The sequence below is a fragment of the Trichosurus vulpecula genome, chromosome X (assembly GCF_011100635.1).
Source record: "Trichosurus vulpecula isolate mTriVul1 chromosome X, mTriVul1.pri, whole genome shotgun sequence".
NCBI lineage: Eukaryota > Metazoa > Chordata > Mammalia > Diprotodontia > Phalangeridae > Trichosurus > Trichosurus vulpecula.
The window spans coordinates 11,449,708-11,469,438 of record NC_050582.1 but is presented as its reverse complement, the minus strand read 5'-3'; the positions used below and the strand labels follow the sequence as shown (position 1 = coordinate 11,469,438).

General features: G+C 41.9%; 1 protein-coding gene across 3 annotated transcripts in view; it reads left to right on the top strand.

The window, feature by feature from the left end:
• Positions 1-6,071: 6,071 nt before the first annotated feature.
• DIAPH2 (diaphanous related formin 2) overlaps positions 6,072-19,731 on the top strand; it is an 856,474-nt gene continuing 842,814 nt past the window's right edge. For 2 of the 3 annotated variants that reach the window (XM_036740331.1, XM_036740330.1), the window contains exon 1: positions 6,073-6,579. In XM_036740331.1, coding sequence (XP_036596226.1) covers positions 6,457-6,579 — 123 coding nt within the window. In that variant the 5' untranslated portion in view covers positions 6,073-6,456. Of the gene's footprint in view, positions 6,580-19,731 lie in introns of all 3 variants that reach the window. The other variant, XM_036740329.1, reaches the window with a different exon arrangement.

The following is a 19,731-nucleotide window of genomic DNA, read 5'->3' as shown; positions in this document are numbered from 1 at the left end:
AAACTGAGAAGGGTAATAAATTTGGACAGAGAATACAGGCCATGTTCCAGTAACCAAATGAAGCCTTTTTATAAGATAATCAGGCACTTTCAGTTCTAGAAATTTGACTTACTGCTACTTTGCCTTTACACAGGCTCTGCCAATTCCACCCCCTTATCAACTTTCTTCTGTAACAGCAACAGCGGTTCTACTGCTTGCAAAAGAAGTGATAGCATTCATTTTACTTGTCAAGGTGATCTGAAAGGCTGATTAAGGTTCCCCTTAGCTCCAGGCTAAACTCCATTTGATTCTACAGCCCCTCCCCTTCTTGTCAACAGCCCCAGGGATGGGAGGCAACCTCTTGGCTAGAGGCCACCACTCTGGGGGTATGCTCATCTTTTGCTCCGCAGCTCAGGGAAAGAAGAGAAAGGAAGAGGCGGGAAAGGGAGAGAAACTACTTCCCACGTGAAAATGTCTCTGCTCTTATGATTTATACCCAGAGGAAGTGCAGTGTAGGAGGGGGAAAGTAATGCAAAAGGTCATAAAGTCATGCATTTTTTTAATTAATGCAGCAAGAACAATCAGTTTTCAGATTAAATGTAGCAATTGTTCATTCTAATCTTCATTATTAATTGGGAAGATAAAGAGGCATTTCCTGTTACCCCGTGGAGGTAATAGGGAGCTACTGGAGGAGCTATTGAGTAGGGAGGTGACTTGGTCAGACTTATGCTTTAGCAAGATCTCTTTGGTGGCTGGGTTGATATTGGAATGGAGTGGAGGAGAGATTCAAGGCAGGGAAAGAAACCAGAAGGCTACTGCAATAGTCTAAGTATGCACCAGAGTAGCCATTGCGTCAGTGAAGTTTAGGAGGATGAGAGAAAGGAGTTACGGATAATGCCAGGGTTGTAAGCCTGAGTGACGAGGAGAATGGTGGTCTTCACAGTAATAGGGAAGGTGGGAAAAGGAGACAGTTTTTTGGGGAAAGATAATGAGTTCAGTTTTAGACATATGGAGTTTAAGATATCTATGGGATATCCAATTTGAGATGTCCAAGAAACAGCTTGTTATATGAGGCTGAAGCTCTTAGCAATAGATATATAGCTACATACAGATAATAACTGAACCCAGGGTGGCAGATGAGGTCACCAAGTGAGAGAGTATATAGAGAAGAATGTATAGAGAGAGAGGATAGAGAGCATATAGAGAAGAGAGCCCAGGACAGAGTCTTGAGGGATGCTAATTGTATCCAGTCCTTAATACTAGTGTGCTTCCTCAATGAAATTCAGTTCTGTTCTAAAGAAATTTTCTACCCAACATTCTGGTGTCTTCCTCTAGTTCTCTTGACATTGTGGATACCAGTGGAGCTTGGAAGCTGATCACTGGTTGGTTATCTCTCACTCCTGTCATGTGACTGGTCTATCTCCTTTTCTAATACCCCTTGATGACGTCCTGTCCTTGTGCAATTTTTTATTGTAATACGTTATACCTGCTCACATTCACCAACTACAAATTTGAATAGGCAATAGATTTTTAATTGCATGATACTTCTGCTAATGAAACATTTACATTTAGAGACAGCTTAATACTTAATATAGAGCTGCTGAATAAGTATTTGTTGTGAATGACTTCCACACTGGACTATTATAATCCATTATAAGTTATCTATGAATCATGATAACAGTGATGATATAGTCATAATATAGCAATAATAATTAGTACTTTAAATATATTCTTTCTTATTTTATCTTCCTAATAATTCTGTGAAGGGGCTATTATCACCTCCACTTTACAGACAAAGAAACTGAGGCTCAGGTAAGTTGACTGACATACCCAGATTTGCATAACTAAAAAGTGAGAATCAAATCTAGGTTTTCCTGATTCCAAACCCAATCCTCTATCCACTGTGGCTTTCAAATAAGTTGGGCCTTAATTTGTGCAGAAGTTGAATGTTTTTCATTTGGCTAAAATGTGGTGTCTGCAAGACATCTAGTAAACCTTACAGTACTATATATATGTCAGTTATTATTATTTGGAGCCCATGTTCTGTACTTTAAAACTTGTGCTCATTTCCAAATGAAATTCAATATATTGGTTTCATTGTACAGGATAAAACCAAAGGTGGTGAGACTGGGGAATATATCAAAGTCTGTCATTCCTTATATAGATCCTAGAAACAGAAAGTGACATTGGGTTACTATCCCAGAGATTCAATTACAGGAGACGAGAGCCCTTAATGAGTGGTGAATCTATGAGAATTAGTTCTCTCCACATACTCTCTAATTCAGTAACACTGGTCTCCTAGCTTTTCCTTAAACAAGACATTCCATTTCCCAACTTCATGCATTTTCACTGGCTGTCCCCCTTGGCTACAACTCTCTCCCTCCTCATCCCTGCCTTTGGGATTCCCTGGTTTCCTTCACTTCTCAGCTGAAGTCCCACTTTCTACAAGGAGGCTTTCCCAGTCCTCAAAAATTGTAGTGCCTTCCCTCTGAGAGTATCTCCAGTTTATGCTGTATGTGTCTTGTTTGTACCTTTGTTATTGTTGTTCAGTCCAGTCTGACTCTTCATGACCCCATTTGGGGATTTCTTGGCAAAGATACTGGAGTTGTTTGTCATTTCCTTCTCCAGCTCATTTTATAGATGAGGAATTGAGGCAAACAGGGTTAAGTGACTTGCCCAGGGTCACACAGCTAGTAAGCATCTGAGACCGTATCTGAACTCACAAAGAAGAGTCTTCCTGACTCCAGGCCCAGCACTGTATCCACCGTACCACCTAGTCTGTACATAGTTCTTTGCATGTTGTCTCTCCCATTGGACTGTGAGCCCCTTGAGAGCAGCAACTGTCTTTTTGCCTTTCTCTGAGTCCCCAGGAATCAGCACAGCACCTGTAACCTAATAGGCACTTCACAAATTCTTCCTGTCTTGCTTTTTTCTTCTAATGATTTAATGCAGTGATCTTCACTAGGATTTTCCTAAAAGTCAAAGTAGGTGTACAAAAGAAAATTAACTGATAATACTTAGATAGTATTTTATATAATCTGCATTCTCCCAGACTTCACCTGCTTTCAACAATTATCTGCATGTTGTTGAGGATTCTCTGTCAGGATCTATCAACAACTCTTCTTGATTCTTCTACATAAGTCATTTATCTTCTTCTGTGGGCTCATGGCTAAGCTAAGCTTTGCCTCAGTATTAGGTCTATCTTATGGCAGTTGGATTATTGGCATTTTGTATGGACTCTTCTATTTCTTCTAGATTCCTGAATTGCCTTGATCTCTGGTATTTGTATACTTTTGAACTCTATTCCTGTCTGTCCAGATTCCTGACTGCGCAGTTTGCTTTGACCTCTGATAACTGGTGGCTGATCATGTAGTAAGAATGAGAGAGAATGGATGGACAATCCCTGTGCTGTACCAGAGGAAGGCCTCCAATGCATTGGGCAGATCCTCTGTGGAAAGGTAGGCACTTGAATTGTTCAGGGTAAGATGGTAGGTAGGTTTTCCAATTTACCCCAGTGGAGGGAGTACTCCCACGGGGGAAGGGGGAGGCAGGAAGAGAGAAGGCTTGGTGCTGTCATGGTTCCATTGAAGTATCTCCCCCAGCCCTGGCACTTTTATGTTCCCCAGGTCCTAGACTACTGGGATCTATATAGGAGAAGGAACCCCACAAGGCCAATGGTTTTTGCATCACTTTATAAAATCCCAGTTGTGGGTGGTGTCAACTTTCCTCATACTGCCCTATGGCTAAGGTATGTCTCTCTGCTCCAGCCTTTCTTTGTTTCCCAAGAAGGGAGAAATGAAAAGAGAGGCATGTAGGTGGGGCAAAGTTGTTTCTAAGACACCAGTTGAGGTGGTGCCAGTTCCAGAATCACCTGACTGTGTCCTTGCTAGAGAGCAGCAGCAACATTGGTGTGTTGACTTCAGAGGCCAAGGTCCCCCATGTCTGAAAGGGTTTTCATTGTTGACATTAACTGTAACAAAATACTGAAAAATAAACACCAAGAATTAAAAGAGCAGGAGTTGAGTTCAAAGTAAAATATAAACACAATCGATCAGGCATATCTCTTTTCAGTTTATTCATAAACAATCGAGTTCCTTTCATCCTGAAATTATCAAGCCCAAACAATAGAACCTTCCATCGAAAGCCATGCCACCTTTACGTAAACTATAGGACAATATCTAAATCAATGCCACTTGTAGCACAGTCCCTTCGGTTCCCATTTGAAAACAAGGCCAAAGAATCCTAGAGATGAAATGGCCATCTAATCAAACCTGTATCTGAATAGGATACCATCTATTATACAGCTTATGACTGATCCAGTTTACATTTAAATTCCTCCAGTGATGGGAAAGTCATCATCTCCCCAGGAAGCCAATTGTACTTTTGGTGAGCTTTTTTAGGTAGTTTTTTTCTTACATTTTTGCAAGTGCAATCCATTCTTCTGTGTCTATATGAGTGGGGTTATCTGCAGACCCCAGAGTTCAAAATCTATAGTAATTCAAGCTCATTTCCTCTTCTCTTAAGCAGTTAGTTTGTTCATATGCATCCCATGTGTCCCCAGTGAATACTTATCAGACAAAGAGAGTTAGTGCCCTGTCCTTGCTGGCCTTCAAGCAACACCCATTCTCCAAGCTTTTCTAGTTCAAGAAATAGTGTGGTTTGGTCCCAGTGGCAGCAATTGGAGTCTTGAGATTCCGGAGTAAGTTACATAACCTCTTGGAGCCTCTAGGTCTTCTGAACAATAGTGGGGATCTGTAGTATTTATCTCACAGGGTTGTTTTGAGGATCAGGTGAGACTATGTAAAATGCCTCACAAATCTTAAAGTGGCTGCATAAATATCGGTTATTATTATGGTAGGATGGGCCAGAACTTGTACTTTTCTGGTAAAACCTTTGAGGGCTTGTGTTGAGAGCATGATAAGGCATTAGAGGGGGACGTATTTAGGCAGTACTTTGTGATTATCTGACATGTCACCTCACTGCATTCAAATAAATAGGTAAGTAGTGTAAACCCATCTGGACAACCAAGCAACAAACATTTATTAAGTGCCTAGCACTGTGCTGGGCTCACAAAATGACAAAACTGCAAGCCTTTGCCCTCAAGGAGTTTACATTCTACTGGATGGAAATGTACATATATAAAGGGATCAAAAATAAATATAAGGGGACTGTATGGGAGCAGGGGAATCAGGAGCTTGTGCAGAGTTTTGAAGGAAACTGGAGAGGTGGGAGTGCATTCTAGGCTTGGGAGACAATTAACAAAAAGGCATAGAGACTGAAGTTGGAGTGTTGTGAGAAACGGGGAAAAAGGTCAGTTTGGCTAGATCTTACTTATGCATGATGAGGAGCACTATGTGATGATGCTGCAAAGGAAGCTTAGGGGCTCTAACAAGTAGAGGAATTTATTTGATCTTAGAGGTCATAGGGGGCCTCTAGAGTTTATCGAGTACCAATAGTGAATGACATGGCTAGATCTGCACTTTAGGAGTATCGGTTTGGTGATTGTGTTCATAGTGGGAGTGGAGAGACTTGAGGTGGGAGGTCAATGAAGAGGGTGTAAAGCTATGCTTCTGGTGGCTTTCCAAGGGATACTAGTTGTGAAACCAATAACAGAACTAAGTTTGGAAGGAACTTTTGAGATCTTCTATTCCGATGACCTCATTTTACATAAGGGGGAACTGAGTCCTAGAGTGGGCAAGTGAATTGGCCAAGGTAAAACAAGGTGGTAATGTAGGTAGCCAAGATTCCCGAGGTCATACAAGCAGTCGAGTCAGCTTCGAACCCAGATGCCTTTCCAGTCCACTACATTGTCTTCCAAAGGGTCCTAAGTATGGGTGTAGTGGGAGTCAATGTGGCCCAGGCCAGGAATGAGCTTCTGTGGCTTTTCGTCGTCAGTGCAACTTTGGATTACTCTGCTGGCCTCCACTTCCCCATCTTTAGGATGGGCTCCTCCCCCGGGTCAGCACCTCCCCGCGCCTCCACCCCCCCCCCCCACCCGCCCGCTGTCCCCGTCCCCGGGAAGTGAAAGCCGAGCTCTGAGAGGCTGAGGGCGGCTTGCCGGACCAACAGCCCGGCGGACCGACAGGCTGACGGGCGGGCAGCGCCGTCGCCCGGCTCCAGCCCGCGCGCCGGGCATGCTCAGTAGCGCGGCCCGACTCCGCACCAGAGTCGGAAGCTGTGCTTTCCGTGCCCGGCGACTGACAGCGGCCACTCGGCGGAATCACATGTGCCCAGGCCCTCTTAAAGCCACAGGCACCCACTTGGCCCCCGCTGCGCCTGCCGTCCTCCTAGAATAGCGGCGGAGGTTCGGCTCGGCTAGTGGGCTTTGGGGCGGACGCCCCCGGGGCCTGAGGGCGGCGGCCGCGCCCCCAGGGGCTGGCTTCTCCCTCCAGCGGACCGGGTGGGGTCGAGCGGCTAGCTCAGCTCGGGGCGGGGCAGGTCGGGGTGCGGGGCGCAGGTGACTGGGGTCCGGGAAAGATGGAGCAGCCCGGGACGGCGGCGGGCCCCGGAGGCGAGGAGCCCGGCGGGGGCCGGAGCGGCAAGCGAAGCGCCGGGGGCCGGGCCGCTGGAGACGAGGAGACCAAGAACAAGCCCAAGCTGGTGAGTTTGCCCTGCCCGGGGTGGGGTGGGGGAAGACCCCCCACGAGGGAGGGGGAGGCCCCCTCCCCCCGCTCTGAGGTCGCCCACCTCCGAGTCCCGCCATGCCTGCCTGCCTGCCTCCTACCCTCGGGCTTCGCAGCCCCCTCCTCTGCTCCCCTCTTCCGGCTGCCGGGGAAGGGGGGAGGGCGGGCGGAGCCCCCTGGAGAACTGGGGAAGGGGCCTGCTCCGCACGCGGGGGCGCTGGGGTGTGTGCGCGCGCGGGGTATATGTCTGTGCGCGTGCCCGTCCGCGCCCGCGCCCACTCCCCGCCCACCCCTCTTTGTAGCTGCTGCTTCTCACAAAGCTGCGGGCTAGGGAGCTGGGGAGGGGAGGGGTCCTGCTCCCCAACTCCCGAGGAGCCCCCCCCCCCCGAAGCTCTCTGCTGTATCTGTCTCTCCCTCCTTCCTTTCTTCCCTCCTCTCATAGAACTTCCTCAAGGAAGAGGAGTCTACACACACTTGTCCCTGCCTCGATCTCATTACTTTTCTTTTTCTTTCTTTCTTTCTTTCTTTCTTTCTTTCTTTCTTTCTTTCTTTCTTTCTTTCTTTCTTTCTTTCTTTCTTTCTTTCTTTCTTTCTTTCTTTTTCTTTCTTTCTCTTTCTCTCTTTCTGTCTGTCTGTCTCTCTTTCTGTCTTTCTGTCTTTTCTCTCTCTTTCTTTCTTCCTCTCTTTCTTTTCTTCTTCCTTTCTTTTCTTTTTTCTTTTTCTTACTTTCGTTACCCCCCCCCCCGTTTCCCCCGTAGTGTGGTTGGGCACCAGTCATGAGGAGCCCAGGCAGTGGGGGGGTGGGGTGGGGTGGGGTGGGGTGGGGTTTCTCGTTGGCTGCCAACAGAAAGTTTGCGAGTCCCAGGCAGCCGGCTCCAAGTTTGACTGGCTAGAGCTACTTCCTGCCGCTGCCTTCGGAAAGGAAGGGATCATATTGGGCAACCCTGTAGCAGCTTCCCCCTTCCCTCTGCCCGACTTGGGTTTTCTCGATCTTGGGGCGGGGGGGAAGGGACGGGGAGCCTCGTCTGCCTGTGTGAGTCAGTCAGCACATGAAAGAGGCGACGCTGGAAGTTTGCAGTTTATAGTAACTTGTCAGCTACATCATTGGAGGCACTCCCGACATCCCTGAGATGAGAGCTCTTTTGGCGAATTGGACAGGATAACACAGTTTGTGCCATGCTTATCTCGATAGAGATAAATCAAACATTTATGTGTTTTTATACAAACACACTATGTATGGTGTGCACTTTTATTTACTTCCCATTTTCCTGTGACTTTTATAACTGTGTGAGGAAGATATCATGGTCATTTAGTCAATAAGCATTTATTAAGCACCTACTTTGTTTTAGGCACTATGTTAAGTATTTAGGGATACAACAAGAGGCAAAAGACAGTCCCTGCTCTCAAGGGGCTCATTAATGGGGGAGCCTATAAGCAAATAATGTACAAACTTTATATATATATATATATATATGTATATGGAATGAATAGGAAATAATGAACAGGAGGATGACAATAGAATTAACAGAGATAGGGAAAGACTACCTGGAGAAGATGGGATTTTAGCTGGGACCTGAAGGAAGCCAGGAAGTGGAGATGAGGGAGAGTACTCCACTCATAGAGGACAGCTAGAGAAGATGACCAAGCCAAGAGATGGAGGCATCTTCCTTTTTCCTGCCCCCCCCCCCACACTGTGCTGCTATTCAGATAGGCCCTGTATGTAGCATAGTGAGCAGTCCATCTGAGCTGGCATATAGACTATGAGTAGGGCAGCAGCTGGAATTTGAACCCTGATCTTCTTGACCTGGTCAAGCACTTGGTCAACTGCGGTACCTTGCATATGAGAAGCCATTTCCATAACTACTTGCTTGCTTCATCTGAAAAGATAATGGAAAATCAGTTTTACCTGTCATCTGGCTTGTGACAGAAACTCACCTGCATTTTTCTTGAGCCAATTTGTCTGTCATGGGAGACAGTTAGTGAGATGCATTACCCCCACTTTTTTACCAAAAGGAGGGAGGTGAATTTGTTCAGCTATTCGCCAAGATAGGTCATTAAAATTACTTGGCATTTGTCTTCATTCTAGTATTTTTGGTATGGCATTTTAGTCATTGTGAATATTCTGATTCTCCTCGATTCGTCCTGTATCAGTCATATGAATTTCCCCATGCTTCTCTAAATTCCTCATAATGACTTTCCTTTGCACAGTGATATTCATTACATCCATAGACCACAATTTGTTCAGCCCTTCCCCAGTCAATGAGCACCCACATTGTTTCTTTCCAACTCTGGTACAGAAACAAATTCTGTTATGAGTTTTACAAACTCTGTAAATGACTTGTCTCAGACAGCAAGCTTTGCTTGAATTGGTTTTTGTTTGGCTCCTACCTAGTTCAGTGCTCTGTTTGAACCTTTTTGTCATATCTCTGTAAAGGAAACTTCCAGGTTTTGTATGAGGGGATCACCAGAGCTGGTGACTTGTGGAGGGAGTATGTTGGAAGGCATGTTGGATCCGGAGTCAGAGCCCCTGGATTCACATAGGATCACAGTTCTATATACTGTATTACATGTGTGACCTTGGGCATGTCACTTAAAACTGACCTTGGACCCTCTTCCCCCCTCTCACTTCCTCACGTGCAAAATAAGGGGGTGAGACTAAATGCCCTCTAGGGTTCCTTCTAGCTCTAAATCAATCAGCCCCAAAGTTCTGCTCTTCTGAATTTGTAGTAGTGTTTGTCATTTTAGTTTTGCTATAATGCTAGAAACTACCTTTTTACCTAACCTTAACAAGTATTTGGTAGTTGCAAGTAATTGGCCAGGCCACTTAACAAGAAGCTTTTGCTTTTAAGAAGCCTGCTATCAAGGAAAAGTGTTTATCTTTGTTTGTAATAGCACCTTGATTCTATTCTTAACTCGCCTTTGGCCATTTATCCTGTTTCATCTTTTATGTTTCACTTGTCTTAGACAAAGAAACTAGATAGGTCTGTGGTGGTGAAACTAGCTATTAGCAGAACGTGATACTGTCAGCTCTGGCTCCCAAAGCTCTTCAAGCTCTCCCATATGGAACGCTGCTTTAAGCAAGGAGACACTGTTGTTACTGATATTTTTTAAAGTTCTTTTTTCTTACACTAAACATGTAAGTTAAGCAACATAAATAATTTAACAGTTTTTCCTAAAAGCCAACTGGGCAAAGCAAATAAAAACAAACCTATGAGAACAATATATTTTAAGGCAAACACATTATAGATAAAAGACTAGTGACTTTTTTGGCGAAGCATTTAATACCTTTAGTGATGAAAGGCAAGCATGACATAGTGGATAGAAACTTGGCCTAGGAGCTTGGAGTGTTCAAGTTCTGCGTCTGACATGTACTTGCCAAGTAACCCTAGGCAAGTTACTTAACGTTGCACAGCTACAGACCACGAATTCTGTTTGCAGAGAAAGTGATCATTTGCTTTGGTGGAGTGAGTTTCCTCACCTGGGAGCTCTCTATACCAAAGAAAATCACAAATCTAGTCCTTATCCTTAGTGTTGAGCTCTTTGAAATCTAGGCCTTAGATATTAAAACAAAATGTTGGAAGCCATAAGGATTCTTAGGGAAGAATTCACTTGGACTTTTCAACCAAAAAATGATTCTAGTAGAATAAAACATTCTGTCTAAGCATTTCCATTATCTTGTTTTAATTAAGCAATTATTATTGTAGTTACCATTTTCTTATTTGAGAATAATGTTATGGATAGCTTCTTTTTTTAAACAAAAAAAGGCAAAAGAAAAAATTATTGACTGGAATTAGTATAAAATAGTTTTAGACAGTTTTGGAGGAAAGTTCCCATATCCCATGAGGTAGAGTGGAGAACAGTATAAACCAACATAAGTGATCTGTAATGAAGAAAATTCAGCTGTGGGTTTGTGTCAGTTAGTTGCCTGTATAAAATGTACCATAGCTTTTGCTAAGATTTTAGTATGTTCCATGCAATTTTTTTTTCATTTGCAGATCTTCAGTCTTATAAGGCCTATTTATTTGATGGAACAGCCTCAGTAGTGAAGTTGCTTAGACCCATTTCCCCCACTTGGCTGTTGAAACTGCTCATTGATAACACAAAGTGTTTTTTTTTCAACTTAATTGGGCTCCTTGTGGTTCCTGAAAACTGAAGTTCAAGGACATGTTTCCTGTACATGTAGATCACTTTAATTTATTAATGTAGCATGAGCTTTTTCATCAGTACTAAGGAGACCCATTTTTCTTAACTGCCTTCTGGGGGAAACTAATGGATTTTGTCCAAGATTTAAAAGCTAGAAATGTTCAAGTTTACTTGAGAGATCTACTCAGTGTAGTCACTCCCTGCTGTTTTTAACACTTGTCAAATCTTGACTAATGATACTTTGATTTTGTGTGTGTGATGACTTAACCGTCTAGTTAGTCTCTGACTTGAGTATGTCATCTAACTGCAAGGCTAAATTAGGCATGTTAAACGAATCATTTAAAATGAATGCATTTTGTCAGGTGAGATAGGAGTATGCTTTTTAAGTCTTGATTATAGCTAGCATTTATATAACACTTTAAGCTTTGGCAAAGCACTGCATACATGTTACTCCAATAGCCCTGTGAGGTCAGTGCAATGATTATCCTCATTTTACAGATGAAGCAGTAGTCTGAAGTGAAGTGTCTTGCCCAGGTCCACACAGCTAGGAAACATCTGAGGAAGGACATGAATTCAGGTCTTCCTGCTGCAAGACCGGTGTTATGGCTACTACACCAACAGGCTCAAGGCAGAGTCATTTCTTAGGAAGGAATACTGGGGTGGATCACCTGCCCTTATTTGGTGGTCATTTTTGTACTTGAGACTTTAACAGTGCTGAGACATTTGTGGATCTTTTGATTCTCTAGAAGAGGAGTCTTTAAACACCCAACCAATAAAACATTTTTTAAGCCTACTTATTCAATATGGATAGGTATATTGATAAATTATATACAGAATCTACTGTGCCATAATTATATACATTACAGAAGCTCAGAGAAATTAAAAAAGGATGAGGTGAAGAGGAAATATTTTGTTCTTATTTAATATTTCAATTTTTCCCAATTACATATAAAAACAAATTAACATTTTTTTTTCACATTTTGACTTCCAAAATCTTTCCCTCCTTCTGTTCCCCCCACATTGAGAAGGAAGCAATTTGACATAGGTTATATATGTGTAGTCATGCAAACCCACATTTCCATGTAAGTCATTCTGTGAAAGAAAACACAGACCAAAAAACCCCAAAGCAAACTAAAGAAAGTAAAGAAAAAGTATCTTTGTTTTGAATTCAGGCTCTACCAGTTCTTTCTCTGGAGATGAATAGCTCCTTTTTTTCATAAGTCCTATAGAATTGTCTTGGAACATTGTGTTGCTGAGAACAGCTAAATTATCTATAGTAGATTGTCATACAATATCACTGTTACTGTGTACAATGTTCTTCAGTTTCTGCTTGTTTCACTTTGCATCAGTTCATGTAAGTCTTTCCATGTTTTTTTTTTTCCTGAGAACATCCTGCTCATGATTTCTTAAAGCACAGTAGTATTCCATTATAATCATATACAGCAAGTTGTTCAACCATTCCCCAATTGATGGGCATTCTCTCAATTTCCAGTTCTTTGCCACCACAAAAAGAGCTGCTATAAATATTTTTGTCCACCTAGGTCCTTTTCCTTTTTGTTTTTTAACTCTTTCTACTTGCCATTAGAAGATCTAGAAGCAGTATTGCTTAGTCAAAGAAAGGGTGTGTGTAGTTTTATAGCCCTTTGGGCATAGTTCCAAATTGTTCTCTAGAATGGTTGAATCAGTATACAACTTCACCATAAGTGCATTAGTGTCATATGTCATTTTTCTTTTTCTCATATTAGCCAATACGAAAGGTGTGAGGTAGTAGCTCAGAGTTGTTTTAATTTGCATTTCTCTTATCAATAGTGATTTAGAGCATTTTTTTCATAATACTACAGATAGCTTTGATTACTGTGTCTGAAAACTACCTGTTCATATCCTTTGACCATTTATCAATTGAGGGATGGCTCTTATTTTTATAAATTTGACTCAGTTTTCTATATTATATGTTTGAGAAATAAAGTGTTTATCAGAGAAACTCAATGTAAATTTTTTTTCACAATGATGATTACCAACTGTGTATTTCCCTTCATCCTCTTTTCCCCCTCTTTATCTTACTCTCACTCTCCTTTTACCCTGTCAGTTCTAAACAGTGTCTTGCTTCTGACTTTTAGCTCCCCCACTTCTCTTATCCCCTTCTCTTCCTACTTTCCTATATGGTAAGATAGATTTCTACCCCTAACTGAGTGTATATATTATTCCCTCTTTGAGCCAATTCCCAAGAGAATAAGGTTCATGTGCTCCCTTCCTTGCTTTCTACATTTTCCTTTCCACTGTAAAAATCTCTTTCAAGGCCTTTTCGATGTTGGATAATTTATCCTATTCTATCTCTCCCTTTCCCCTTTCTTTCAGTGCATTCTTCTTTCTCATCCCTTAATTTTATTGTTTTAAATAATCATACCATCACATTCAACTTATGCCTCTGCTTTCTATGTATACTCATTCTAACTGCCCTAATAATGAAAAAGTTTTTAGGAGTTATAAATATTTTCACATGTAGGAATATAAACAGTTTAACCTTATCAAATCCCTTATGATTTCTCTTTCCTCTTTACCTTTTTATGCTTCTTCTACATTTTTTATTTGGAAGTCTAATTTTTCTATTCAGCTCTGGTCTTTTTATCAGAAATGCTTGAGAGTCCTTTATTTCATTTAGTATCCATTTCACCCCTAAAGGATTATACTCAGTTTTGCTGGGTAGGTGATTCTTCGTTATAATCCTAGATCTTTTGCCTTCTGGAATATCATATTCTGAGCCCTCTTATCCTTTAATGTGGAAGCTACCAAAACTTGTGTTATCCTGACTGTGGCTCCTATATTTTAATTGTTTCTTTTTGGCTACTTATAGTATTTTCGTCTTCATCTGGGAGGTCTGGAACTTGACTATAATATTCCTGGAAGTTTTCATTTTTGTGATCTCTTTCAGGAGGTGATCGGTGGTTTCTTTCAACTTCTATTTTACCCTCTGGTTCTAGATATCAGGGCAGTTTCCCTTGATAATTTCTGGAAAGATGATATCTAGGCTCTTTTTTTATCATGGCTTTCAGGTAGTCCAATAATTCTTAAATTATCTTTCCTGGATCTATTTTCCAGGTCAGTTGTTTTTCCAATGAGATATTTCACATTTTTTTTCCTATTTTTTCATACTTTTAATTTTGTTTGTTTCTTGATGTCTCATAAAGTCGTAAGCTTACACTTGCCAAATTCTAATCTTTAAGGAATTATTTTCTTCAGTGAGCTTTTGTACCTCCTTTTCCATTTGGCCAATTCTACTTTTTAAAGAGTTCTTCAGTGAATTTTTGTATATCTTTTTCCATGTGGCCAATTCTGCTTTTCAAGGCATTTTTCTCTTCATTGGATTTTTGTGCCTCTGTTACCATTTGGGCTATTCGGTTTTTTAAGGTGTTATTTTCTTCAGTATTTTTTGTGCCTACTTTACCAAGCTGTTGATTTTTTTCATGATTTTCTTGCATCACCCTCGTTTCTTCCCAATTTTTCCTCTACCTCTCTTACTTGATTTTTAAAAGGCTTTTTGAGCACTTCCATGACCTTAGACCAATTCATATTTTTCTTCAAGGCTTTGGAAGCAGGGATTTTGACTTTGTTGTCTTCTTCTGAGTGTTTTGATTTTCCTTGTCACTATAGTAACTTTCTATGGTCAGAATTTTTTTTTTCTGTTTGCTCATTTTCCAGCCTATTTCTTGACTTTTGACTCTATGCTAAAGTGGGGCTCTGCTTCCCAAGTGGAGGGGTCACTGTCCCTAGTTTCGGGTTTTTTGTGCAGCTGTTTTCAGAGGTAATTCTGGAGACCTGTAAGGTTTTGGCTCTTCCAAGGTGATATGATCTAGGGAGAGGTGAGTTACTCCTCTCCTGTACTGTGCACTGGTTTGTGAGTGACCAGAAGCCTGGAATTCAACCCTGGATTTGTGACCAGGGCCCCTGCTCATTTGTGGCCACAAACTCTGCTGTGCTAGTGCTCCTCCTCACACTGGGACTAAGACCTAGGACTGCGATCTGGATCCAAGTATAGGTAATGCAACAGAGTCCTGCCCCTGTTGCCAGCAAAGGGACCCCTGTAAATCTCCTTCTGACCCGTTGTCTGATCTACTCACCATCTGTGGGCTGAGAGGTCTGGAAACTGTCCCTGCTGCCACTGATTACCCTGAGGCCTGCTCCTGTTTTGCTGGGACCCAGGTATGGTTTGCTAGATTGTGCTCCTCTTTCACTCAGATACAATAGACCTTTCCTGCCAACCTTCTAAGTTGTCTCTGGCTGGAAAATTGTTTTCACTCTGTCTTTTTGTGGGTTCTGCTGCTCTAGAATTTGTTTAGAGTCATTATTTAAGTGTATTTGAAGGGGTTTGGGGATGAGTCTCTGTCTTTACTCACCCATCTTGGCTCTACTTCCCTGAAGAGGAAATATTGGGGAAGGTGTTACATTTTTATATTTTTAACAAATGAATTTAAAAGGGACTGGAATTTTTAATTTAGAAGATTTTTTTTTAAAAAAGGTTTGAGTATTTTGTTTCCATGTTTGTATGTAGGGAAGATGTTTTTAGAAGTTATACAATGGAAATCCTCCTCCATACTCCATCCTCCCTAACCAGAGACACTGACCTGGAAAACTTCTTACCTCCTCCCCTCTCCACCCCCTAATAAGGACGTCATTTGGCCCACAATATCTAGTTAGACTCAGGCTTCTTTTACATCCCACCATTGCCTCACCCAGACCAAAGACCATACCCAGAAGGACTTAACTTTTTCATCCAAGGTACCCCACCCCTCCACCTGATTGTGATGAGTGCCTCACTTGACCCACTCTGTGTAGGCAGCCCTAGCCATTTTCCTATACCTTCCATCCCTGATTTTCCCCCTTCATCCAAGTCAGAAGCCATGATCAAATCAACCCTGTCATTGCCACTGGAAAGAGTGTGTTTATCTACTTCCCTATGGCTCCACTCCACATTCCTGTAACTTTTCCTACCAAATAATGGTTTTTTTAATGTAATAAATAAAAGTACATAGGATTACAAAGGAAACTAATTATATTAAAATACAGGTATCAACATATTTTTTTAAAAGTTCATGGTTCCCAGGTTAAAAACCTGTAAAATAAATGCTTTTTCATTCATTCATTTCACAATTCAGAGCGGAGAGAATAGTATCCAGAAAAATGGGGTGAGCAGTATCAAATCCTGCACAGAGGTCAAGAAAGCTGAGAATTGAGAGAAGGGCATCAGGTTTGGCAGTTAAGACATCATGGGTAACTTTGAAGAGAGAAGTTTCAGAGGATTGAGGATTCCAGGATAAAGAGACCAGAAAGACAGGGGAGAGGAATAGGGAAATTTGGAAGGTTTGTGGGTTTGGGGAGGGAATGGGACAGATAATGTACTGATGTTTGTGAGGTCTCCCATCCATGCCTACTTATTCTTTCCTTCTGAACAATAGAAAGTAGGATGGGGGGAACATTTTCTGGAGCATTTCCAGAGTGCAGCACCCACTTAAAGAGGCATTCCAGCCATGGCTTTCTTCCATAATCTGGGGGGCAGGGTATGGGGATTTTGGGGATAGTGGTCAGGGAATTTTGCCTACATGCTGTAGGTACCTGAGTTTAGGTTAGGTTATAACTGCCCTGAGGGCCAAATAATGTTATTGCTAAGGGAGGCCAGCTGTGGGAGGGATAGGATTAGATGAACTTAGTAGTAAAATTGTATTAGAAACATTTCCCCACAATTGGCTATTTTGAGAGTGTCTCTTCATCTTTGTATCCTCCAAGTGGTTAATCACATGCCCCTTTAAGTCACATTGTGGCCTCTGCTTTGGACAAATCAAACAAGTATTTATTGAATGCTTATTATGTACCAGACACTGGAATAGAAAGAAAGGCTCTCGCAGTCCCTGACCTCAAGGAGTTGCCAATATAATGGAGGGAGACAACATTAAAACCTATACCTATGTAAAAACAAGATATTTACAGGATAAATTGGAAAAAATCTCAGAGGGGAGGCATCAACATTAAGGAGGACTGAGAAGGACTTCTTAGGGAAGGTGGGGTTGTAGCTGAGACTTAAAGGAGTCCAGGAAGGTGGGGAACATAGAGAATCTGAGGCATGGAGGACGTCCAGTGCAAAAGCCAGGAGCTGGGAGATGGAGGGCTACATGGGAGTAGCAGCCAACAGGGCATCGTCCCTGGATTGGAGAGTATGCAAAGGAGAGGAAGCTAAACCAGGACTGGGAAGGTAATAAGAGGCCAGGTTATGAAAGGCTTCTAGAAAAGGTACCCAAGGTGCATCCCTGGGCTAATATAGCCCTACCCCAAGTATATATTTGGCTGTTTTGTTTCTAGATGCATAAATCATATTTTGACTCTAAATGAATTGTAAATTACAGAAAGTCAGAGTTGGAAGGAACCTCCTAGGCTGTCTGACAGGTCCCACCCATACCTGACCAAGAATATGCTACAATAGACTCAACAATTTGCATCTAGCTTTGAAGGGGAGGGGAGGTGGTACTCAATATCCTTGAGGTGGTCCAGTGCATTCTGGGTAGCTCTCATGCTTAGGAACCAGTTTTTCCTTATCTCAAGCTGAAATTTGTTTCTTTAAAATTCCTTCTCATTGTTCTTAGTTTTTCTCTTTGAGGCCAGGCAGAGCAAGTCCTCTCTGAATTCAAAGAAAGTGCTTATAAATCTCTTCCTCACCACTTCTCCCCCTTCCCTTTTTTTTTTTGTACATGCACTTCATTTGACTGATCTTTATTTCGATGTAGTGCTATGTATTTTGGTATGGTGTCTAGGCCTCTCAGCTGTCCTAGTGGCCACTTTGTGGCAGTGTTCCAGCTTGTCAGTGTCTTTCTGGAACTGAATGCAAAACTGCACCTAAGTGCAGTGGGACTGTCACCTCCTTCTCCCAGTCCTTCGGCATTCCGGTCACTCTTGCTTTTAAGCAGGAATTATCGACCTTTTTTGTGTCATGGGTCCCTTTGGCAGTCTTGGGAACGAACTCTTTAGAAAAAATTTTAGGTGCAATATGTATGTGTGTATTCAGGTTGTGTGTCATTCCCATTTTACAGATAGGCAACTCAGGCTTTTAAAGGTTGTGCCCCTAGCTAGTAAGCAGTAGTGTGAAGATTAGAATCTGTGTCTTCTGCCTCTTAATGCAGTGTACTTTCCATTGCATTGTGCTGGCTGACATTTAATATTCATAGTTCTGTGTAATCCCTTGTCTTTTCTGGATATTGACTCTCTTTTTGTACTGTAGAAATTGAGGCCCGGAAGTCTCTCATGTAACCCTTTGCCAAATTAGAAGTTGACAATGAAATCCACCTCAGTTCTCCTGCCTAGAAATACATTTTTCCATTGACTTCAGTAGTGTTTCTTACTGCCTTCTTCCTCCCCTAACAAAAATAATGGTAATTAATTTTGGTAGAATTAAAATGTTTCAGATTAAAAGCTCTACCAGCATGAGATTATTGCAACGTCCTTACAAAAAGAGGGCAGTTTGATCTATGAAGGGTTAGAGAGTAATTTGCAGCCAAGGCTGCTGCTGACCTGTTTTTATGGCAGATTCCAGGGAAAAGCGATTACTGTAAAGGATTCTCACACAAGTTTTGTAAGCATGGAAGTAGGTGCTTACCCACCCACATTCAGTGATTTTGAAAAAACTTCGTTACTTTTCTTCCCCTAGGAGGATTAGTTGGGGTAATGTCAGGTAACCAGCTATGTGAAAAAAGTTTAAGGCTTAGTCTAGTCCAGGAGTTCTTTATGTAGGATCCACAAACCAAGGAATCCATGGATAGATTTCAGGGTGTCTATGAACTTGAATGAGAAAAAATGTCTATCTTTATTTTCCCTAACCTTGAATTGAAATTTAGCATTTCCTTCAATTATTTAAAATCATTATTCTGAGAAGGATTTATGGTGTCTATGACACAAAATAGGTTAAGAACCCCTGGTCTGTTCACACTTGGAAAATCAGGTGTTTTCAGCTAGTTTTCAGCTGGTTCTTTTAGGCTCTTTGAGCATTCTCATCGATTTTTTTTTTCAATATGTAAGTTCAACTTTCCTTTTTTCACCTTATATGTTTTGTAGGAAGAGATCCAAGGCAGCAAGTGACCATTAGATAGGAATAGAACTACTGAATGAGGATGGCATAAAAGAGTTATTTCAAAGACTCCATGGATTAGAGAATTGTGGCAAAACCAAAGATGAGTGGCTGTGATCTAACTGAATTCTGCAAGCTAGGAGTCAGAACACCTGGGTTTGAGGCTTTGCTCAAGCTCTGTGACCTTGGGCGAGTCACTGAACGATAGTAATAGCTCATGCTTAAAAGGTCTTTAAAATGTTCCAAACCCTCTGGGAGATAGGTAGTGTAAGATGAACCTTCAAGTTTTACAGGTGGTGAAACCACGTTGAGCGTTCCAGAAATGACTTGTTCATGATCACAAGCCACCAAACGTCAGAGTTGGCATTCAAGCCCAAGTCCCTAGGTTCTAAGCCTTTTCCCTACCTAATGTGCCACTTGAGCTGTCTGGGGCTTGGTTTCCTTGGCTTTGAAATGAAGAGGCTAGGTTTGAACTCTAAAATCCATATTATTTAAAATCCTATTAATAAGTGAATAGATGAATAATTAAAAAGCAGTTATTGAGCACTTACTATGTGCATAGCTCTGTGCTAAACCCAGATACAGTTAGAAAAGTAACCTGGTCTCTGCTCCCCGGGAGGTCCCATTCTATTAGGGAGAGACATCTTATAGAGGAGGCTTCAGCTGCAAGTTATATGGGAAAGGCCAGTGGTCCTTAAGATGTAGAAGCAAAGCAGATGGTAATTCATCATTTTTTCATGTCATTTTCATTGATAAAGCACCATCTATTTTTGAAGTTGAATCATTTGACAGTGTTAAGGATTCTCTTGTTGAGAACTTTCCTTTCTTGGTTTTCAGTAGCTGTATGTCTGGAGGATGTGGTGGCTGAATCACCTGTAGATC